Source organism: Triturus cristatus, chromosome 6, assembly GCF_964204655.1.
Source record: "Triturus cristatus chromosome 6, aTriCri1.1, whole genome shotgun sequence".
Lineage (NCBI taxonomy): Eukaryota > Metazoa > Chordata > Amphibia > Caudata > Salamandridae > Triturus > Triturus cristatus.
The window spans coordinates 141,117,322-141,142,264 of NC_140589.1; the positions used below are offsets into that span (position 1 = coordinate 141,117,322).

General features: G+C 46.6%; 1 protein-coding gene across 2 annotated transcripts in view; it reads right to left on the reverse strand.

The window, feature by feature from the left end:
- Positions 1–24,943, reverse strand: part of LOC146816514 (uncharacterized) — a 452,270-nt gene that overhangs the window by 141,646 nt on the left and 285,681 nt on the right. The window contains exon 4 of one of the 2 annotated variants that reach the window (XM_085610356.1): positions 11,963–12,016. In XM_085610356.1, the coding sequence (XP_085466482.1) occupies positions 11,963–12,016 (54 nt within the window). The remainder of the gene's footprint in view (positions 1–11,962; positions 12,017–24,943) is intronic. The other variant, XM_085610355.1, reaches the window with a different exon arrangement.

A 24,943-nucleotide genomic window follows, 5' to 3' on the forward strand; every position in this document is an offset into this window, starting at 1 on the left:
AAGAGAGAGCAGGGAAACCTGCTCTCTCTTCCAAAAACCAAAGCCGATTGCTTTTCCACACAGGGAGCAGCATCTTAGCAGCTTCCCGTGTGGAAAAGCAATGCCGGCTCCTGAAGGACGCGGGGAGCCGGCGGAACCGTGGGGGAATTGGGGATCCCCCACAGTCCCCAACGGAGAGGGCCAGCCCCGGGGGATGGGGTCCCCGGGGCTACAAGTGGCACGGGAGGGGGCCACGCGGCCCCCCTCCCCAAAGTTTGAATACAAATAAATTTAAAAAAAAACTTTTAAAAACAAAGGTCGGCCCCGGGGATGGGGTCTCCTGGACCATAAGTGGCCTGAGGAGGGAGGCAACGCAGCCCCCTTCCAAATGAATAATAAAAAAAAAAAATGGCCATGACCCGGGGGATGGGGTCCCCAGGGCATATTATGGCCTCGGGAGGGGGGCCACGCAGACCCCTTGCAAAGTTTAAAAAAAATAAGGGGCAGGCCCCGGGGGATGAGCTCCCCAGGGCCAATTAATAAGGAAAAGGGGGCCACAGCCCCCCTTCATAATTTTTTTTTTAAAAAGATCAGCATCGCGCCGGAGGCCCCGCCCCCTCCTTGCAGCCCTCTGCAAACCCACCCCCTTGCGCGTTGGCAGATGGGGAACAAATTCCCCTTGAATACTGGAGGTCCCTGGGGGCCAACTAGCCCACCAGTAACCTCCAGTATGCGCCAGGGAGCTGCGTTGCAGAGAGGTGTTCTGATGCCACGCCCCTTTTTACACCTCTCTGCAACGCAGCTCTGTGGCACTTAATGGAGGTACCTGGTGGGCTAGTTGCACCCCAGGGACCCTCAGGATTCAAGGGGAGTTAATCCCCCCCAACTTAAAACGCGCCACGGGGCGCGTTTGCACAGTAATGTCATTTGAGATGTCATCAGTGATGTCATTGACCATGTCATGAGTGATGTAATATGTGACATTGCGGGGGCGCGAGTTTAGCTGAGCTGAACTAACTAGAACGGGGGAATTTCTATGGTTTTGTACGAGTGAAATTTCCAACTAACTATAACGTGCCTGAAACCTATAGTTTCTTCAGTGAATATATATATATATATATATATATATATATATATATATATATATATATTATCTACTGGCGGTCGCCAGTAGATAGTTATAGTTAGGACCCTCTTACCATAGGAAATCCGCAACATTCTATTTTGAATAACTTTGGCGCCGGTCGATGAATCCTCGCAAAATTTTCAAAATAGGTGGGACGTTGGGCTCCGCTCCTACCCTGAAAGTCTCGGGGGGATTCGTCAAGCGGGGGCTGAGATAAAAGGGGGGTCCCAAAACGCGTTTTTCCCATGCATTTTTCCATAGGACCTTTAGACAGAGCTACAGCCCGAACGGCTGAACAGAATTTAATGAAATTTGGCAGAGAGGTAGTCCTCAGGTCAAGGAAGTGCCTTTTGTAGGTTTGGTGTAAATCTGTTCAGTAGATTCTGAGAAAATAGCCTTTAAATCAATATATATATCAGCCAGCTTACGGTGCGCTTACGGTGCGCTTACCGTACGCGTACGGTGACGTGCGCGAGCGCGATTCTGATTGGCCGTTAGATCTTAGTAAACATTCGAATCGGTCGAAACCAGGAAGCGGCGGCCGCCATTTTCTCTCTCGCACTCTGACAGGGGGTTGAAAAACAAAGTGCAAAAACATGTAAAGGGGCTGTTTAGACAGCTCCCAAGCACCTAGCCATGTCGAGGGAGTCCCCAACGATCCCCCAAGTGAAAAAATGCAATTTTAATTTTTTCGAAAATTTCGCCGATTACGCTTACCGTACGCGTACGGTAATAAATAATAATAAAAAAAAAAAATATCCACATTCTCCCCACCCCGTGTGCAAATTGTGCCCGAAGGGCACCATTTGTACATGGCCTATTACAGCAAAACAAAACATATATTTTACCTGTCACAACGATGCTCATCATATGTCCTCCATGTGCGCACGGTGCGCGAAGCGCATCGTGCGTTCATGGCCCATCTGGGCACACGGTGCGCGAAGCGCACCGCGTGCTCACTGTGCGCGCACGGTGCGCGAAGCGCACCGTGCGCGCACGGAACGAACTGCGTTAAGTGGGCGCGCACGCCACAAATGGCGTAAAGTAACTTAGCATTTAAAAAAACGTACAAATTCACTGAAAAAACCATAGGTTTCACACATGTTATAGTTAGGAATTAGCATTTAAAAAACCTTGCAAATTCACTGAAAAAACCATAGGTTTCACACGTTATAGTTAGCTGGACATTTTACTGATAAAAAAACCAATGAAATTCCCCCGTTATAGTTACTGTAGGCAACTATAACTCACGCGACCGTAATCCTCTGCTGATGACATATGTGTCTTTATGAAAAAAAAATATTTGTAATATATGTATAGCTAAAGTTTAATGGAAGAAGATATGGGCAAATAAGTGTCTAAATACAGTATTAGCATCAGCAGAGGATTACGGTCTCGTGAGTTATAGTTGCCTACAGTAACTATAACGGGGGAATTTCATTGGTTTTTTATCAGTAAAATGTCCAGCTAACTATAACATGTGTGAAACCTATGGTTTTTTCAGTGAATATATATATATCACGTTTAACTCACTTTAAGTACACCATGCTTGAATGCAATTTGTTTTGCCAAATCTAAGCTATTTTTAATAACCGGCAAACTAGTATTTTCATCATCATCAAGAAAAACCTTATTTCAGCCTATATGGTCATAAAAGCACAGATAAAATTCAATACATTACATTCAACTCAATGGTTAACCATTGCGCTGGGAGGCACCAACTAGCACATTAGCGTTATAGACTTACAATCATGTTACATGGTCATCTCCAATGTCCCAATAACACGCCCCATGACCCCGAGCGATCATTTGAAAGAGTGAATCATAAAGTGCATGTGCAATATAAGGGCGATGTGATGGCGTTTGCATTAGTTGAAGAATTAGAATAAAACAAAAAGCATTTACGCAAGCCAGAGATGGCCAATTGGGCAGACCCACAAAACTCTAAATAAAAATTCTATAAAATAAGTATTTAGGCAAATGTTCACTTTTACATTGTTTAAAAGATCATAAATGAATTTCCTTAAGGTGCTTGTGCATTGCATCAGAAGCATAAAAGTTTTTACATTGTAAAGTGCGTGTGCAAATCCTAAGCAGCACCAGGGCCATTACAGTAGACCATAGCAGCATTTCTATTGCAGTAAAAGAGGCCCTCGTCTAGCATCATTAAACAGTCAAAGGAGAATGTAAAACAATTTGTATAAACCATTATAATTAAGAATTTAATAAGGCCCTAAAATGGTATTTTGAGGAATCCCAAATATTGTATGTTTTTATGGCTGACGTCACTCGTCATCAATTTCAGAGGTACTCTTAGGGAGACACAGCACACATACATAAATGCCAAATAGAATGAGTGGTGGCTTCTATTCAGACAGTGATGCGTCAAGCAGCCCACTAACCACAAAATACAGCCCACAATGGTCTCCAGGGAAACGATCCTAAAACATTGCAGTAAAAGAGGCTTACATTTTAATACAGTTATGCGCTTACGGGTTTCTGTGCTGCTAAATGCATGGTGCATATGTTTTAGCATGCAAGGGGACAGTGGGGGGGGGGGGGGGTCTGTTCTCCTGACCTCATCACCCCGCACCTATATCCTGAAGCTGAACCACTTTCTACATTTCCCTACTGCAGGCACTGGGTTTTGTCTCCAACGCCTTCTTGAGGTTTCATTATAAAACACCATATTGTAATTTCACAGGATTTAGTAGCTAACAACTGCCACAGCCCTCGAATTTCTGTCTGTAGTAGGTCATAATCAAAACATGGCAGGGCGCCGAGCTGCACAGCTAGAGTGACTAGGAATGCTAAAAAAATGTGTGCACATTATTGTTCAACAGAGCTCTACCAACATTGACGTCAATCTGGGGATCCCCAGCAGCACAGACTGCTTGCTACCCATGGTTTGCACTTTGGCACCGCTGGAACTGCCCTTGCTTCTCCTGGTCTCGTGTGGCAAGAGGGCAGGAGCAGGACCAGAAAGAAAACGGGGTTCTAAGAGGTATATAATGGATGGCGTTTCCACTCCTTCCCCTCGTGGCCAGACTGTCTGGGGACACAAAAGCAGCCCAGGCAAAAATGCTCATGCCAGCCCTGCTCCCTCCCACTACTCCCTCCATCTGTCTTTCCATCCATCCATCCATCCATCCATCCATCCATTGTCTCTCTGCCTCCATCTTCTCTCCTCTCTTCTCCCTCTGATCGGTTTCTCTCTTCCCTCTCACTTTTTCTCTCTTGTAGCCTCCTGGGCATGCTGCAATTAACCTCCGGGAGCTGGGCAAAGTGACAGAAACTGTAGGAGCAGCCTGGGATTTCAAAAGTGCCCTCTAAGGACCCCAGCCCACCAGGGAAATGCCTGGTGGAATAGAAGGCCTGTCCGGCCCAGCTTGCCCTTTCCCTAACTCCTCACAATAAGCCTTGGTGAAATCACGTTATTTCCTTTGCTGAAATTACACAAAATTCTGAAAAAATAGGTATTAATTGGAAGCCGATCCAGCACTGTGCTCTATATTTTTGTTTAGCACATGAATCCTCAAATCCATGCTGTAAACAAAGCGCAAAATGCACATGACGTGAACAACAGTCGCTCGCGTTTGGTTAGTTAAAGTTGACCCATGCTTCCACAAAAGGATTTTTCACCAACTGAAATCTCAGTTATGTGACGTGGAATATTAGCATAATCTTGGGCATTTCGTGTAACAATTGTAGGGCAGAATGAGAGAAACTATGCGAGATTGAGCCGGTATAAACAAAAGTTTTGCCCAGACGCACTCAAGAACAAATAGGCTGATAATGGGCTAAAGCTGGGCCAAGGAGACACACTTGTGATGTCAATGTGTCTGAAAGTGTGTGTGTGATTCGCTGCCACTGGCATATTGATGAAATTACGTCCATTGCCCTAAAATGTTTAAAGTGAGATTATAACTCAATGTACGCGGCTTGAATAATCCGATCAAACGTAAAGATGTCCTCCATTATCTAGAACATTCCAACGCGGACATATACCTCCTACAGGAGACACATCTTATACCCAGAGACCACCATAGGATGAAATCCCGTGCCTTTCTTACGCAGATGTTTTCTTCTAATCCTACTAAGTCAGCAGGGGTTGCCATACTTGTCTCCCGCTCCTTTCAGGGAAGGGTGCTCCAGAAGGAGGCCGAGATTAGGGGTCGTTTGCTTACATACCAGTTTCTTGTGGCCGGGGTGTCCTTCCTAGTAGGTTTCATATAAGCCCCCAATGAAGGACAAGACAAATTACTCCACGATGCACTTACTGAGGCGATGGCTAACACTGAGCAGCGCCTGTTATTGGGTGGGGACCTCAACTTAGTTTTTGACAACTTTATCGACCGTTCTTGCCAGCGCACGAGCCAGGTTGGCGCTCTTTCTCCAACAGGGCTAGCCCGTATCCATGACTTGGGGCTCGTTGACCTATGGTGCCACTTCCACCCCCACAGTCGGGCCTACACCTTTTTACTCAGGAGCCCATAAAACATATGCCAGGTTGGACTATTTCCTTAGCTCCACCCCACTACAAGCGCTTGCGACTGATACCGAGATCCTCACTGCGTCCCTATCAGATCACTCTCCAGTCATGGCTTCCTTTCAGTTCCCGCACACACAGCAACCACCAAGACACTGGCGCATGCGCAACACATTACTCCACCAGGCCTCCACAGTCGACCAAATTAAGACCGCCATCAGGAATTCTCGCCCTGAAAGCCAACCCGGACACTTCCTTAGCGACACAATGGACTGCTCTTAAGGCTGTTCTGCGGGGAGCATTTATAGCTATCTCTACACCCAGCAATATAGAACATAGTCAAAAGCGGGCAGAGCTCACTCAGAGAGTTGCAGAATTGGAGCAGATGCACCAACGTACTGGAGCGGCCAGAGCCTGGCGTCAATTGTGTGTGGAGCGGAAACAACTCGCAGCACTAGACCAAGATAGGGCCGAATACACGGCTCTCCGCCTCCGCCATTCATACTACACCGGGGGCGATAGGTGCGGCAGTCTCCTAGCCCACAAATTGCGAGAAGTTAGGCAGCAACAAGGTGTGCAGGCCATCTGCCCTGCGGGAGGCGAGCCTACCTCAGATGATACGGCCATCGCGGAAGCCTTCCGAGACTTCTATGCGGAGCTTTACTCGAGCGATCCTCTGGACGCCCATCATAGCTCCGAATACTTAGAGGCTACACAGGTGCCCGCTCTTAGTTCAGCGCAAGCTGACTACCTAGACAGAGATATAGGGACGGAAAGTTATCGCAGCGATCTCCCACCTTAAATTAGGCAAATCGCCCGGGCCGGATGGCTACTCAGCGGCTTTTTATAAAACTTGTTGCACGCAAGTGGCCCCCTTGTTACGGGACCTATTTAATACCTTCGCACACACTGGAGACATCCCGGAGGAAATGCTGAAGGCGTCAATTGTAGTCATTCCGAAACCCGGGAAAGATAAAACATATTGCAGCGCGTATAGACCAATTTCCCTCCTAAACATAGACATTAAACTCTACACGAGCATACTAGCGACTCATCTGGCGCCTTATATGCCACAATTGGTAGAACCGGACCAGGCTGGCTTTATCCCGCAACGGCAAACGAACGACAATACAAAGAGTCCTACACCTAATTGAAAAGGCGTCCCGCACACATGGGGAATATATGTTACTGGCCATCGACGTCAAGAAGACCTTCGATAGGGTACACTGGCCCTATTTAGAGCAGGTCATGCAGAGATTTGGTTTCAGTGAGAAACTGCGCACGCAGACCCTAAATTGCTATCGCTCACCCAAAGCCACGGTCCGGGTGAATGGTCAGACTTCCTCCCGTTTCCCCATAGGCAGGGGTACTAGGCAGGGGTGCCCTCTCTCCCCTCCTGTTCGCGCTTTATATGGAGCCGCTTGCGCTGCGGGTCAGATGTCACCCTCCTATAACGGGGATCAAATTTGGTGGGGATGTGCATACTATCAGCTTATATGTGGACAACATCCTGCTCTCCCTTTCTATCCAGCTCTCAGCACTGCGGGCTCTTTTAATTGAACTACATTGTTTTGCACAGGCCTCGGGATTTAAGATTAATATGGACAAATGAACCGCTCTCAACATTCCTCTCTCTTTGGCCACGCTGGCTCGTGTGCAGGAAGAACATGCTATACAATGGTCTACCTCCTTGATCCCCTGGGAGTGCAATTAGGTTCTACCATACAAGCTACAATCACCAACAACTACGATGGGCTTCGCGCACATATTCGCAAGGAGCTGGGCCAATGGAAACATTATCCCCTCTCCTGGTTGGGCAGAATAGCAGCCACCAAGATAACAATACTCCCTCAGATTTTATATCTTTTCCAGACCCTTCCTCTTCGCCACCCCCGCAGGCTGGATTCAACAAACCCAGTCAGACTTAGCACACTTTATATGGCAAGGCCCGGTTCAAGCACGCAATCGTAGTTTTACCACCGGAGCGGGGAGGTGTAGGGGTCCCTGACTTACAGCTCTACTTTTATGCCTTGCAGCTCCGTTATCTAGTTGAGTGGAATCGCCTAGAATCTGAGAAGCACTGGTTATTCCAAGATCAGGCAGTCGCGGCTATGCCCCTGCAGGGTATCCCCTTCCTTCGCAAGACACATAGGCCACCCAATCTTTACGCATCCTACATTATGAGCACGACTATGGAGGCCTGGGACCGCACCAACACCACCCACGCTCTGACATAGTTTCCCTACCCTCTCAATAATCCAGAATTCCACCCCGGCATGGACCCTATGGCCTTTGCAATCTGGCGTCCCACCTCATGTCGATCCATGGGCCATCTGTTCGATCTGGAAGGAATCATTCCGTTCCCGCAGCTCAAAACATACTATGGTATCCCGGAAACTGAACGCCTGCCCTATTTACAGCTTAGGCACTGGGCACTTCAGCCGCGTGTTAAACCTGGCGCCCGACGCCTTCTGACCTCGTATGAGAAATGGCTTGTTACCCGAACCTCCGATAAAAAAATAATTTCGGACCTCTATAAACACTTATTAACAACCTCTACACTCACATATAACGCGGGTCGGGTACAATGGGAGCGAGAACTGGACAGGACGCTGAGCCACAAGGAATGGGATGGTATCTATTATAGGGCCCGACACAGCATACCACACAGGCCTTACTGAGACACTGACTAAGGTGGTTACCTATTGGTACTCCATGCCAGAGCAACTTTACCACTTTGATTCCCGTCAGAGCGCCCTGTGCTGGAGGGGTTGCGGGGAGGTGGGCACTCTGGTGCATCTCTTGTGGGGCTGTGATCGCCTTCAACCATATTGGTCCCAAATCCTTGACGAAATAGATAACCACTTTGAAACGCAACTCCCGCACTTCCCTACATATATCCTCCTGGGCCTACCCAACCCTATAACATATCCTCTGAAATCCCAGAGGGGCAGACTAATCGCCATTGCCCTGGGGGCGGCCACTCAGAATATACTGGCGCACTGGCGCTCCTCCCAGCTCCCAACATACTCTGGATGGCTGCAGAGACTCTGGCTGGTACTAGGGATGGAAAAGTTAACCCTCACATTGGCTGGCAGAGGGGCTGAGTTCCCAGAGTTGTGGCGTCCCTTCCTGACCTTGCTCATTACTGAATTCCAGGAATTGACATGCCCCCGTTACCTCAGGCTTCTCTGACTTGCTGACAGACAAATGCTGCAGATGGCTCTTCGCATAATTCTAAATGATCACGCTGACCTTCAGTGTATTCAACCATTTTTCTTCCCTTTTTCTGTTTTGTGGACTGGGAGGTGGGGGGTGGAAATGTTCGGGTCTTATTTGTTTGTTCCGTTTTCTCTTCCCCCTTCTTATTGTTTTCTCCCACAGACCTGCTCCGCGCATATTACTTTGGTAATGCTATTATTTGCGACACCTGGTGTCTGTACTGCATTGTCTCTAGGGAGCAGGGGGTCTTGTTTTTGTTCTTCTTTTCCGGTTTGAAAATCAATAAAAGATTTAAACCATAAAGTGAGATTATAAACCCAAACAAACAGCAGGCATATGAGGAACAGTTTACCTAGCTCAAAAACAGCAACTGCAAGACTAAACAACACTATTTAAAAACAGCGTCTTTCAGAAAGCATGAAGGTGTAGCTAGCTTTTGTTTCAACTCTCCATTATTGTATTCCTATAGGCAGCTCATCAGCAACAAATTCACAAAGCCATTTGGAGTCACCAATGCTGTGAAGCCTGCTTATAGCCAGCAGCAATGTACCCTGAAGAAAATAGGATTGGGAGAAATTCCAGCTTCACATCAGCCAATTCTGGTTATTCAAATTACTATGTCACTGAGACACAGCAAGTGTTAGATTCTGGAGTCTGGCTTCTATTTCAAATTAGGCCAGGGTGTTAAATTCCGCTTCGCTCGGGGAGTTTACAGATTTTTTCCCACTCCATGCTCTGCGTAGAGCACAGAGTTCCGAAAAACTCTGATCCGAGAATTCTTTCCTCACTTGCGTCCACCGACATTAAGTTGGTGAGCGAGGAAAATCTTACTCCAGACCAACTCCCGACGAGATTTCTCAACACGGGCGGTCGCGGATGGCCGCTAACACTCGCATTGAGAAACCTTCCATTCGCGTTGAAGAAGGTGCCGCTCAAGTAGAACATCTACTCGAGCAGCAGAAAGAAGCAGCGCCCTCTTGCGCAGTGCATGGTGCCATTCACGTTGATTTTCCAGCAGGGGACAAACTCCAGGGGCAAAAAAATCAACACGAATGGTGCGACCTAACACACTCTGCTGCTTGCAGGACTCCACATAGCGTGGTGGAATTCTTTGGTCACTCTGCAGAGTTCTGCGTAGCGGAACCCCACGAACTCCGCCCAGGCCTATTTAAAATATGAGAGCTCAAGTAAGGAAGCTCTTATGCCACACGCTACGTAGAAGAAGGCCTGTGTACATGCAGATACCCAATATCTGGAGCATACATGCGAGGTTGCTTGCCTCTCGGAAAGCTTGACTTTCTCTGACATAAACCAACACCAACTGGGTTTTTGTTTTTTGCAAAGATCCAGCAGGAAGCATTTGTTTTGAGGACCCTGTGGACTCAGGCCGTAATCGCTGGAACGGGTGATGAAAAGCACACCAACATGCAGACAGGTTCCACATCGGAGAGCAGCCTAAGATGGCAATTGTTTCTACTTCAGAACTTGAATGCATACTTGCTGCACGTGCAACACTATATCTAACAACACTTATTGTCATAAAGCTACAAAATTTCTAAGGTGGCGAGGATAGCCCTCGACCAAGACTGGTTATCGACTTTCGAGCTGGCCACAGTCTGTGTCAGGGTGGATGTGGTTCTCCCCGGTGAGGTCTGATGTGGAAGCGGCTATTGTCCACTCCCTTCTATTTCTTGATCTTCTCTTCCCCTGCTCTGCCTGTGTATAAAAATGTACATAATCCAAAAAGAGTATTGAGTTCCTTAGAAAGAAATGGGGAAAAGTGTATATAGGTAAGTTTTTGCCAAAATGGGCAGGTGCTCCAATAGGAGTAAGAGCCCTCACACACCCAAGTAGGAGTTATGCTTCATCATCACTGGGCAAGCTCCTCGTCGGGCCGGCGCTGCAATGCCTGACGGGCACCCATGTGGAGCTCTTTGCCGGAGATTTTTTGACAGACTGCATGCCGTTTGATGAAGTGGGGGTGAGTGGGCTAGTAGTGTAGACTGGTGATAGCAGATGTGAAAGAGCAAAAAAGTGCATTAAAATAGAACAAATGAGACTCAAGGTCAAGAGATTAATGAATGAGCTCGCTTGTCTAATTCAAAATGGTAATTCGCTATCGGAGAAGATAATGATCCTGGATAGTCAACTGAATTTTTAGTGGGTTAACATGTTTCTCTCCTGAGATTGGTCTAAAAGAACAAGCGGCGATTCTTCAGGACTAAAAATACGCTAATCTACACAGCGAAAGGCACCTCTAATGTGTAAAATTCAGGAGTAGATTACCAGTCACCTAACCAAATTCTGGTAAATATAGTATTATATACCTTTTAATCAGAAAAACCATCCCAATTCGGGTTACGGTAATGGGCCCCAAGGGAAAAGTAGAGGAAATGCTACTGAGCGTAACGGACGCGAGACGGCGTCCACCACGAGACCTAACCTGGCTCTGCTTGCTCCGAGTTAGTGTACGGTCAGAGGGTATCCGTCTTAAGCTCTTTTTGAAGGACTTGCCACTGTGGTCGGATGTTTGTGTTCCCGAACTTCTTGAAGAATTAAACATTTTAGGTTATTTATTTTCCATCTTTCTATCATAACATTGTGCCCTTTTCTATCCAACACTTCAAACGAGCTAGGGCAGTTTTGGTTGGACTGCTCCCATGAGGGGCAGAATCAAGACTGATTTTCATATGGCTGGGTCTAAACTGGGGTTGTGTGGTGAGCAAAAAAAAAACAATGGATTAAACCCAGATCTGTGACTGAGAGTACATGTTTGCATTGTTCAGCATTCCATCCATAGTTTTGCTTGTAACTAACAAGGTAAGCCGGCTAGTTAATAGGCCGGTTGTAGTACATGTACAACACCGAGTTCTCACACTCCAGTACCGCATACATATTCTTCGGTCCAGTGCTTAAAATGCTATCAGTAGTAATTTGATTCAAATATTTTTGTCAACGTATGCATAATGATATTCCTTTGAGCGTTTCTAGGATTATTCGGTTTGGTTTGCACATTTAAATTATTACCATAATTTAATAAAAAAACTTGGAGAATCCAGGGAAACACAATAGACCCAGATTGGCTGCGCAATGTTGTGAGAGAGAAAAACAAATGAATAAACGAGAAAGGAAATAAGAGAACTTACTCTGATTTTGAAAACTCCTGTCTTGGCGCCGCAGTTCTTCTTGAGCAGCATCTTCTGAAACAGAATTTTAAGTTTGGTTAAAAAAAACATGCTTGGAAGAGTAAGAGCAACTTCATATCCACAGCACGCACTAAAAAAAGCACCATCTGGAAGGCATCTGAATACCCAATGCAGAGATCACCATGTGTAGGGCATGTTGACCAGGAGTCTCCAACTGAACAAGAAATATATGTGGTCTGCTTCCAGATCTACTGGTTTGTCAATACCTAACTGAACAGAACAAATCTTTGCAAAGCACCGGGTGGTACACACACTCAGCTAAAGCGCAGGAAAAGCTAAAGCATGCCCTTGTGGGCTCAGGAGTAGGAGGCACATGTAATCTCTGGATTCCTGGACCTCTGATCTGACAGTTATACCAAATATTTCTAGGCTGAGGTGTGAGCAGAAGATAGTGCACCCTTACTGGATTGTTATCATGAAGGTACTTTAGAAGACTTGCTGTCATCTGCAATCCTCGATTTCTGTATGGGGCAGGGAGGTGTTTGGCCCCACCCTTGAAAAATGTAAGTATAGATGATGTCATTTTAGAGCACCTTATTCCATAAGTGTGAGCGACTTTTGTGATCTTCCAGCCTAGCCTGTATGCAGGTAGTACACCCTTGGTTGTTTTTGTGGTGTGGTTTGCAGCAGTTATTTGTTTCACGTCCTTTAAATAACTTGTGTCTGGGACAGTGGGCTATCTAGCAATTCGTGGGGTCCTGGGGGACCTCTTATAGGTAGCTGGAAAGTTGGTCTTCCATGGGGCACATCTAGGTTAGTCAAAAGGCAGGTATTTTTTTTAATTTTCAGATATTTGCTCGTTCTTTCCTGAACCTGGGATTTGGAGGAGAGAGGCCAAGCGTGTGGTTGTTTGTGATCTCCTTACACATTTCTAGAGTTTTATTGTTCTGCCTGTTCTCCATATTCTACCTTTGTAGTCACCTGTCCATCTCCCTTGTGCTTGTGAACCCTGGGTGGAAGTCGCAATGTGTGATGACCCCACCCAAGGTTGGAGGACAACTTTGAGCGACATACTGCAAGAGAGGGAGGTTGGAAGAACAAGTTAGTTTTACTGTAATGAAAAAAAAAATCATGTGCCAAAGTTCAAATTGGAAAATTATCTTGGCCAGAGATCACAAATTCAACCTATTTGTAAAGTACTAGATCAAATTTCTCTCTTAAGAACTCAGTACATGACAATGGTGTAGGAGAGTAGGATCTGCTTCTTTTGGTTACCCCCACTTTTTGCTGATGTTTCACTGTTTTTCGACTTTAGTCTGGCTGGGACCCTGCTATTCAGGGCCCCAGCCTAGCTGCTTCCTCTCTAAATTGATTGCAGGTACTTTAGGTACACTCCAGAATAGATTCTGGGGTACCCTTATAAGTCCCTAATATATGATATACTATGTACCCAGGGCATAGGTACCCCAGAGGCCTACCAGGGGCTGCAGCATGTATTATGCCACCCCTGGGAAGCCATTTAAAATGACACAACAGGTCTGCTACAGCAGCCTGTGTAAGGTGGTGTATGCACCCCTTACTGAGATATAGGTTCCCTATATCACTCCCTATCACTGCACATGTAAACCTATCAGTCACCCCTATGGCAGGCCTTAACAATCCTAAAGGCAGGGTGCTGGGTTTCATGTGAGAGGGTGCCCATGCATGAGCAGAGCCACTCTGCAGCTTTTGCAACCTTTATTCTGGGGTTGTTTGTGATGCAGCCAAACCATATACTCTTAAATGCATTATAACCTCACGGTAAATGTAACTTTGGAATGGCTGCATGGTAACATGTCGTGTTTGGTGTCAGACACATTGGAATCATACCCCCACACCAGTAACTGGTGTGGGAGGTATGATTCCACCCTACTAGAGGGAGAAACATGACAGCACCGGTATACCCAGTACCAGCTTAACTGACCCAGGCATCACAAAATGGATGCTGCCAGCCACAGACCAGAGTCTGCCCTCCTGCGGTTGGAAGAAACTCCGGCAGGGAGGCCTGGGCAATAGGTTTCCTGTCACAGGGAGGTGTAACCACCTCCCAGATAGGCTTTAGTGTATTGGGGCTGGGTGGGTGCACTCCAAGAGTGCTTTGATGTCTGCACTGGGGGCACATTTGCTGTCCCTGTGCATAGTCCAGCTCAAACCGGTTGCAGGGGCTACCAGCCCCTGCTCTGGCGCGAAACTGGACAAAGGAAATGGGTGTAGCCACCCCTCTTTCCTGACCCTCCCATAGGTGGGTCCCCAGAGTTTGTCCCACCCCTTCCATCGGTATAAAGTAGGAACCCCTGACTACAGGACTTTAGATTTACCTGGACGAAACTCTACTACAGAATCCCAGAACTTCTATCTACACGACGTTGGATGACCGAAGAATCTCCCTCGGAGTTAATCCCCTGCAAGGCAGGCATCAAAGACTCATCTGTCCGGTTTGCATCGAAGCTGCTCCTGAAGGACACCGACGATTTTGCAACACAGGAGGTGGGTATCCAGGCTTCCCCGAGGCCGATCCGTGCTCCCAGCAACTCGGAGATCCAAAGCCCTCGTGGGGACTGTGCAACCCAAACCCCTGGACACCGTGACCTTTTGCAGCAGCATATGCTTCTTGGCGATCCCTGAGGCTGTGCTTTGGGCTACTTGTAGTCCAGACCCCGAGCAGTGATTGCACTGAAGATTGCTGGCCTACACTCCTAGAGTGACCCGTGGGCTGGTATCTAGTGATTCCTCTCGAGGTCCCTTCGCGATCCCTTGTCCGTCGACTTGTGGGTCCCTGAGAAGGGTACTTTTACTTTCAACGGGCTTGCCTGGTTGCTCCAGACGTGCCCTGACTCTCCATCGCTTGGGGAGTCCACAGGACCTTGTTGGTCCACACCGAAGCCATATTCTTCTCACCGCGTGGGGTGCAGTTGCCAAGGCTTGTTGGTCTCCGAACTGGAAACTGACCCCCCCTAGCACTCGACGTCCTTCGTGGGACAGCTCGCCTGCAGACTGTGGTTGTCGTTGACGCCTCCTTGCAGTGGAGTCAAGCTTCACCTCTTCGCACCTGAAACACCCAAGATCTGTGGGCATTCGTCTATCGTGCCCCTGGTTACTGGCAAGTGACCCAGACTCTGTCCCCTCTGCTTTTCAGGTTCTTCACATCTTCGATCCAGGCTTGGATCACACCGGACACTTCCTCTCCACAGCAGAAGCACTTTGCAGCACATCGCCATTGAAATCAACAACGATTCCCGACACCATTTGACACCTATGCACCAGGCTTCCCTGGGTGAGGTAACACGAGTACCCCGTTGCTCCCGTTGGTGCTGGCCCTGGAACCCCCTTAGTCTAAAGGGTTTGCTCAAAGTCCTCTTCTAAGTGTCCCTATTCTTTAAAATTCCAACCATGACTTTCCTATTGAATTGTACGGGGCTCCCGGCTGTGCTCACACTGCACACGTCCCCCATGGGTCTCCTGTGTCACTGTCTTGGGTGGTTCTTTGGGGTCCCAGCGATTCTACGTGCTCTAGGTACTGTGTCTAGTCGGGTCGTGTTTCTTATACCACTTTCTTAATATATGGTAGTGTCTCCCCCTGGGGCCCATTGTATATTGTGCTATTTACTGTTGTTTAATAACTGTGTTGTGTGCCTTGCTCTCTAACTTCATAAAGAGGTTAGTAGAGAGTGTTTAGAAATAAATACATTATATATATATATCCAGCTCGTGGGGAATGTCCAACAGTTAAATCGCACTCGCACAAAGAGAAGCTTTCCCCATCGCTTTATTGTTGGCAAAGCAGTTGCACTTACAGCATAATTGAGCAACTGACCGCAGCCCTCGAATAATCTTTTTCAAAGGGTTAGTGCAGTCAAAAGAGCATGTGCGGCAACACCTTCCTTATAATGCCATATCGTGAGTCCTGATTGGACAACTCTGGATGAGTAATCACGTTGCATGCTGGTTGGTGAAGTCCGATATTCGACCCCAAATGGATGCGCTTCAAATTCAATTGCTGATTCTTGGCTCTGGTTGAGCCCCGGAAAGCGCTGCTGCCTCAATCCGTGCTCTGTGTCCCACTGTTGAAGCTCGTATTTTCTGAGCCTCGTGGCCCTCGTTGCGAAGTGGTGCAGATTCGGCGGCAGGACGGCCGCCTTTATATCCAGCTCGTGGGGAATGTCCAACAGTTGAATCGCACTCGCACACAGAGAAGCTTTCCCCATCGCTTTATTGTTGGTAAAGCAGTTGCACTTCCAGCATAATTGAGCAACTGACCGCAGCCCTGACGCGTTTCGAATAATCTTTTTCAGAAAATACGAGCTTCAACAGTGGGACACAGAGCACGGATTGAGGCAGCAGCGCTTTCCGGGGCTCAACCAGAGCCAAGAATCAGCAATTGAATTTGAAGCGCATCCATTTGGGGTCGAATATCGGACTTCACCAACCAGCATGCAACGTGATTACTCATCCAGAGTTGTCCAATCAGGACTCACGATATGGCATTATAAGGAAGGTGTTGCCGCACATGCTCTTTTGACTGCACTAACCCTTTGAAAAAGATTATTCGAAACGCGTCAGGGCTGCGGTCAGTTGCTCAATTATGCTGGAAGTGCAACTGCTTTACCAACAATAAAGCGATGGGGAAAGCTTCTCTGTGTGCGAGTGCGATTCAACTGTTGGACATTCCCCACGAGCTGGATATAAAGGCGGCCGTCCTGCCGCCGAATCTGCACCACTTCGCAACGAGGGCCACGAGGCTCAGAAAATACGAGCTTCAACAGTGGGACACAGAGCACGGATTGAGGCAGCAGCGCTTTCCGGGGCTCAACCAGAGCCAAGAATCAGCAATTGAATTTGAAGCGCATCCATTTGGGGTCGAATATCGGACTTCACCAACCAGCATGCAACGTGATTACTCATCCAGAGTTGCCCAATCAGGACTCACGATATGGCATTATAAGGAAGGTGTTGCCGCACATGCTCTTTTGACTGCACTAACCCTTTGAAAAAGATTATTCGAAACGCGTCAGGGCTGCGGTCAGTTGCTCAATTATGCTGGAAGTGCAACTGCTTTACCAACAATAAAGCGATGGGGAAAGCTTCTTTGTGTGCGAGTGCGATTCAACTGCTGGACATTCCCCACGAGCTGGATATATATATATATATATATATATATATATATATATATATATATATATATATATTCAGTGAAAAAACCATAGGTTTCACACATGTTATAGTTAGCTGGAAATTTTACTGATAAAAAACCATTGAAATTCCCCCGTTATAGTTAGTGCAGGCAACTATAACTCACGCGACCGCAATCCTCTGCTGATGCGAATACTGTATTTAGACACTTATTTGCCCATGTCTTCTTCCATTAAATTTTAGCTATACATATATTACAAATATTTTTTTTTCATAAAGACACATGTCATCAGCAGAGGATTGCGGTCGCGTGAGTTATAGTTGCCTGCACTAACTATAACGGGGGAATTTCAATGGTTTTTTATCAGTGAACTGTCCAGCTAACTAGAACATGTGTGAAACCTATGGTTTTTTCACTGAATTTGCAAGGTTTTTTAAATGCTAATTCCTAACTATAACGTGTGTGAAACCTATGGTTTTTTCAGTGAATTTGTATGGTTTTTTAAATGCTAAGTTACTTTACGCCATTCGTGGCGTGCGCGCCCACTTAACGCAGTTCGTTCCGTGCGCGCACGGTGCGCTTCGCGCACCGTGCGCGCACAGTGAGCACGCGGTGCGCTTTGCGCACCGCGCGCCCACTTTACGCAGTTAGTGCCGTACACATACGGTGGGGACGCGGTGCGCTACGCGCACCGCCTGCCCACATTACGCTAGATGGGCCATGGACGCACGATGCGCTTCGCGCACCGTGCGCACATGGGGGACATATTATGCGCTTCGTTGTGAAAGGTAATCTTTTACTTTTTCAGGGAACTATCATACCATGCACCATTTGCACACGGGGTGGGGAGAATATGGATAATTTTTATTTTTTAAAAAATTTTTACCGTACGCGTCCGGTAAGCGTAATCGGCGAAATTTTCAAAAAATATAAAATTGCTTTTTTGGCCTTGGTGGATCTTTGGGGACTCCTTGATCATGGCTAGGTGCTTAGGAGCTGTCTAAACAGCCCCTTTACATGTTTTTGGCCTTTGTTTTTCAACCCCCCCTCAGAGTGCGAGAGAGAAAATGGCGGCCGCCGCTTCCTGGTTTCGACCGATTCGAATGTTTACTAAGATCTAACAGCCAATCAGATTCGCGCTCGCGCACGGCACCGTACGCGTACGGTAAGCTTACCGTAAGCGCACGGTAAGCGCACCGTAAGCTGCCACAGATATATATATTGATTTAAATGCTATTTTCTCAGGAACTACTGAACAGATTTACACCAGACCTACAAAAGGCACTTCCTTGACCTGAGGACTACCTCTCTGCCAAATTTCAAGTAACTCTGTTCAGCCGTTCGGGCTGTAGCTGTGTCTAAAGGTCCTATGGAAAAATGCATGGGAAAAACGCGTTTTGGGACCCCCCTTTTTTCTCAGCCCCCGCTTGACGAATCTCCCCGAGACTTTCAGGGTAGGAGCGGAGCGTAGCGCCCCACCTATTTTGAAACTTTCGCGAGGATTCGTCGACCGGCGCCAAAGTTATTCCAAATAGAATGCTGCGGTTTTCCTATGGAAACAGGGTCCTAACTATAACTACCTACTGGCGACCGCCAGTAGGTAAATATATATATATATATTCCAACATACCAGGTAGCACCAAAGGAGGGAGTCCACAGGAGGCTTGTAAGGTCAAATTCTTTTATTTGTCGACACCCTGCCAGCTAGCACCTTGTCAGGATACAGGCATCGTTGAATTCTTAGCCAGACGCGTTTCAGGAATTGTAATCCTTTCCTCAGTGGCAATGCAAAAAGAATGAAAGTCACGTAGATTGCGTACATTTTTATTTCAACTACCTGCCTCAATGGGCTTGGCTGTCAGCACAGCCTCATGGTTGCTGTAGTCCGCTATTCAAGTGTTCCCATGTGGGTGCGCTTTCATTCCTCCAAGATTCACGCTAAAATAATACCCATGTGGGTTGGTGCACTGTTCTGACGTGGTGTCAGCCCTGCTTTGTGGGAGTCGAATTGCCCATCATGTGAGCTATATATAAGCACCCGCCAAGTGTTCGACAAGCCTGGGTGAACGAAAATGTTATATAGATATATATATATATATATATATATATATATTATCTACTGGCGGTCGCCAGTAGATAGTTATAGTTAGGACCCTGTTTCCATAGGAAATCCGCAACATTCTATTTGGAATAACTTTGGCGCCGGTCGATGAATCCTCGCGAAATTTTCAAAATAGGTGGGGCGCTACGCTCCGCTCCTACCCTGAAAGTCTCGGGGGGATTCGTCAAGCGGGGGCTGAGAAAAAAGGGGGGTCCCAAAACGCGTTTTTCCCATGCATTTTTCCATAGGACCTTTAGACACAGCTACAGCCCGAACGGCTGAACAGAGTTACTTGAAATTTGGCAGAGAGGTAGTCCTCAGGTCAAGGAAGTGCCTTTTGTAGGTCTGGTGTAAATCTGTTCAGTAGTTCCTGAGAAAATAGCATTTAAATCAATATATATATGTGGGCGGAGCCTAACCACACATCTCATCCTGAGATCTGATTGGCTGTCAGCACTTCATCCAAGAAGTGTTGGCAGCCATCTTGGGACCAATATACATGATAGCACCTCATTAAAAAGCATTGCAGTTAATAGAAGATTTTAAGACTTTAGTTACATTATAAATCATTTGTTGATGGTACCATACTCATTTTAGGAATTGTGGTATGTTCTAAGGTGATTTCACCATGTGAAAAAGCCTTCTGCTGGGATATCATGATTGAGAGAAAAATATTTTCTCATGCTTTTACCACAGAGGTTTGGAAGGTGATCTATAAGCTAAACTGAGAGCTTATTTTCTGTAAATTCACATTATCTTTCTCAGTCATGTGAGAATGAAGTCTGACATTCTCAGTAAAACATGTACATCCAACAAGGGCAGAGACTGTCAGTTGATTCCTTTGTGTTCTACTGCAGCTTTCCAGAGTGCAGTGTTGCCAGATTTTTAGACCCGTCCCAAGCCCAATGCAGATGAAATACAAGCCCAAAACAAGCCCAATCAGACCAGTTCCAGCCCAAAAACCAGCCCAAATTAGCAAGTGTCCAATTAAGCGCAAATCGACATCAGAACCAATTCTAATGACAAATATACATTCTATTCAATATACAGATGGTGAGAGGGTGTTAGCAGCAAGGCACATACTTTGCATATGCTTCATTTAAATTGTTTTTATCATTAACATGGATGCAAGGCAACAATAAAAAATGTCCAGCCAACTGGTGAGTAATGATCCTGCTGGAGAGCAGCCCTTTGCCCGTTTGTAGTTTTGAAATGCAGATAGGCTGTATTGGCTGTATTTTATTTGGATAGCTCAGTGGGTTACTGCCTTTGTCACAGAGATTCTGGTGTTACTTGCAGTTCAGAAATTACAATCCTAACATAGGACAGTGACCTATGAACTGTCAAAGAGCTGCATACAAACATGGATGGTACAGTTAGACCTTTTTTTGTGTTACTATATAGTTAGAAATTCCCCAGTCTTTCATTATTTTAATGTTGCTCAAATGAGTTTGGGCCGATATACATTTTTATTAGTAAAGCCAACCCCCAACCACTGGGTATGCTTTAAATCCCGAGTTTGTGCTTTCCCAGCCCAAACCCTCTTAAAATATACTGCCCAACAGTATGGATGACATTTAATTCCTACACCTTGTAATCCTCATTGACTTATGTGACATTCCCTATAGACTGAATGACATACTTGTATGATTCATTGTCTCTGTATATTGTGTGTGTGACACCCTACACTGATATGAATAGCGCTATACAACAAATGAAATGCATATGATAGGGGGCAAAACACAGACATGAAGGCACTGTTGGAGGTTGGTAGTAATGGTATCTGCTGAAAAAGAGGTCATTGGTGAGGCGCCAGAAAAGACTTTCGCACTAGCGCGCCGCTAAAACACGATTGTATCATGTCTCACTGTCACTTACCTGGTCGCTGGCGAGTCACACGTTCACCGGTGGTGGGTGGCTGGCAGACTGGACACTAACGCTGCCTGGCACTGCAGGCTGGCAGCAGGCACGGTGGCAGTGGCTGGGCCTGGCCGCTGGCGGGCCTGGGGGCTGGACTCCGAGTGACTGGGGCTGATCTGGTGGGGGCTGGAGTGACTGGGGGCTGGGGCTGGAGCCGCTCGTCTGTCTGGGGCTGGAGCGAGGTGGGCCTGGGCCTGCGGACTCGTGTCGTCGACTCGTCGTTACTCGTGACTCTGTCTCTCTCTCCTCAGTGAGTCTGACACGTCTTCACTGCCTGGTGCCTGCCTGCGCGGCGCGAACGCCGCTACTGCACTGCGCGAACGCCGCTACTGCACTGCACAGTACTGTGAGGTGACTCGTGACTGCTGCCTGCCTGTGCATGCATGCTGCATGCTGCACGCTGCACCCGCACCCGCACTGACACTATGACTCACTGACTCCGAGTCCGCAGTCCCGCACAGACAGTCACTCTCGTCGTCGACCGTCAGCAACTCAGCACTCACTCAGCAGAGGAGAGACGACAGACTCGGACTCAAGACTGTCACAGAGAGTCTCAGTCAAGTAGTAGATCGCCGACGCCATCGCCGCCGCCGAAAAGCGGCATGCTCACGTCACCCCCACATTTATGGGAACCGTGGGGGCTGACCTAAAATTCATTCCCAGGGCCGTCATTGGTAGCGTTTTCGCGCGTTACACCATGACGGCCCTGGAGACCCCCCACATTGGCTAATAATTGCCACGGCCACACGTGGGGTATGGTAAAAGTTAGGTGGTGCGTTGTCAGGGGCTCTTCTCTCCGTGTGTGACGTCACGCCCGTAGAGTGTGTATGCACTGTGCTGCTGCTAACACAAGAAGACTCAGACTTGGTGTGGGTGGCAGTGGCACACGTGACGTGAGGCAGGCCCGGCAGTCGCAGGTAGCACCAGCAACAATGTATCAACTAGTAGTGTAGTAGTCAAGTCAACTACTTAGCCAATGGCAATGGCAACTGCAACATTGACCAATGACTGTTGCGTTGCCTGGCTTGGTTCGTTGTTGGCAAGTTCTGAGTTGCTATGCGACCTGGAACCTGCGGCCTGCCTGGCTGGCTGCCCAGAAGACTGACGTGACGTTGCCTCTCTCAGGGTAGGGGCCTAGGGGGATGGGCTAATGCTTGCTGACTGCTGGCCTGGAAACAACTTTGAAACTTTGATTGACCGCGCCGCGCGGCGCGCAGTTTAGGCAAGGGCAGAGTCAGAGAGGCATGTGATAGTGGTAGTGGGGTGTGGGCGCCCGCCCAAGGCCAGTATTTTCCGCACAACGTTCCAAAACCAGCCCAAAAAGTAGCCCCCCGCCAGGCATGGGTTTTTCCCGCACAACTGGGGAAAAAGTAGCCCAATTGTGCGGGAAATAGCCCAATCTGGCAACCTTGCCAGAGTGTTCCAAAGAACTACTAGAGAGCTAACCGTCCTACTTATGATAAATGTATGGCACACCTGAAGCCATCTTGCTTGGATTAAAGTGGTAACTCTTAAAACATTTAATTTAAAAAGGAACAAAATGAGGTGGTTCATTTTTCCATAAAAAGTATGATTAGTGCTGCAGAAAGAAAAATTAGGGCACATTTTGAGTGACTTCTCAAATCCTGGCATGCAGACTGAAACATGCACTTTCAATACCAGCAGCAGTTTTCCCTGGTGAGCAGTAGCTATACTACAGTGATCTAATGAGCAAAAAGAGTGCTAACATTCTGATTTTATGGCAAATGTGTGACACATTTGAATGCCTTCTTGATGGAATCAAAGTAAAAAACTGAAAGTATTTCCTACTGAGGAGACTGCAGTAAATGAGGAAATTAGGAAACTTCATAACAAATAAGTCTCCCAAGATGGCCACCAGAGACAAAAGAGCCCAAATGTAGCCCAAATATCACCCAGATGTAGCCCAAGTATAGCCCAATGACAGAATGTCCAAGAATGTTCTTAAAAACAACTAGAGCACTTACTGTCTTCATTATGACAAAAGTATGGCACACCTGAAGCCATCTTGATTGGAATAAACTGGTAACACTTAAAACATTTAATTTAAAAAGGAACACAATGAGGGGGTTCATTTTGCCATAGAAATTATGATTAATGCTGAAGAAAGAAAATGAGGGTACATTTTGAGTGACTTCTCAAATCCTCTTCTATTTCATTAAAAAATTCTGACATGCAGACTGAAACATGCACTTTTAATACCAGGAGCAGACTTCCATGGTGAACAGTAGTTTTACTACAGTGATCTAATGAGCAACTAGAGTGCTAACATTCAGAATTCATGGCAAATGTGTGACATATCTGAATACCTTCATGATGGAATCAAAGTAAAAAACTGAAAGCATTTCCGACTGAGGAGACTGCAGTACATGAGGAAATTAGGAAACTTCATAACAAATAAATCTCCCAAGATGGCCACCGGAGACAAAAGAGCCCAAATGTAGCCCAAAATCACCCAGATATAGCCCAATGACAGAAGTGTGCAAAACACTTATTATTTTGTGTTTTTGCAGTGTTATATAGTGCAGACTTGTCAGGTATTGGAGTGCTTTACATGAGCATTGGTTACATCACACAAGAACAAATTCATTTTGGTTGTAGACATGGGGAGACTAAGTGATTTGACCAGAATCACAGAATGTCGAGCTGAAGCAGAAACTTCAACCTGGTTCCCCAGTTGCAAAGTCTGCAGTTCTGGAAGTAACACCACATCCTCTCCCCTAAGTGCAACATTTAATCAAGTTGTCAACTAGATAAAAAAACAAAGATAACAAATAATTTAAAAGTGCTTTGTCGCTATTTGAAAACTCAGAAAATATGTCCTTATTTTAGTCTTTTAGAGCACTAACCATAATTTTGATGCCAATAAGACCCTCTAATATATGTAATTTCTAAAGGAATGCTCTAGGTATTACAGTTTTGATTACATCAAGATGATGTCAGGCGTTCCACACTTTTGTAATAAATATAGAATGTTAGCAATCTAGTTGTTCATTAGGATACTGTTGAGAGGCAGAGGCCAGGGGCACGGACTCTGAAAATTGAAGGCAGGTAGGAGGGTGCAAAGGCAACAATTTAACCACACTGAGCAGGCAGGAAGGGCCGTGGAAGCACAACAGACTATGGAGGGCAGTGGAAAGGGGGGCAGGGGCAACAAACCAACAATACAGGACTTGCAAGAGAGGCTGTTGGAGGGAAGATCTATTACGGGTCAAGGAAGCTAGGGGCGGTCCCCAGAGCCCCGGGAGCCACCACAGAACTGAGCAGGAGAGTGAGTCAGGGACAAAAGGGGCACCTTAATTTGAGCAGGGGTGCCTAGGAACGCTTGCTCCAAAAATGAAGAAAACAGACATATGAGACATGGAATTGGAGGCAGAATACAATGGCAGTTTAATGAGAAGATGCAACTTCAAAGAAACCGCAGAATAGAGACATAAAGTACAAAATACAGAATCCAGATAATCATACAGCTGTCATGATATTCTCTGTATCTCAATTAATGGACTGACAGAGAGAGCGAGAAAACACATCTATAAATGCATCATGAGAAACAAGTTACACCAAGGAAAATGTTACCTAGGGACACTCACATTTACTCTTAGAGCAAGCATTCCTGCAATTACAATACAACATCTTTTAAATGCAAAAGTAAAGAGAACAATGGTTAAACATAACATGACATTTCATATAGGTAAAATAGAATAAGATACTTCAAGCAAAGCAGAGCAAGACATTTTAAGCAAAGGAAGACAAGAGCTCCCAGTTCTTGGGG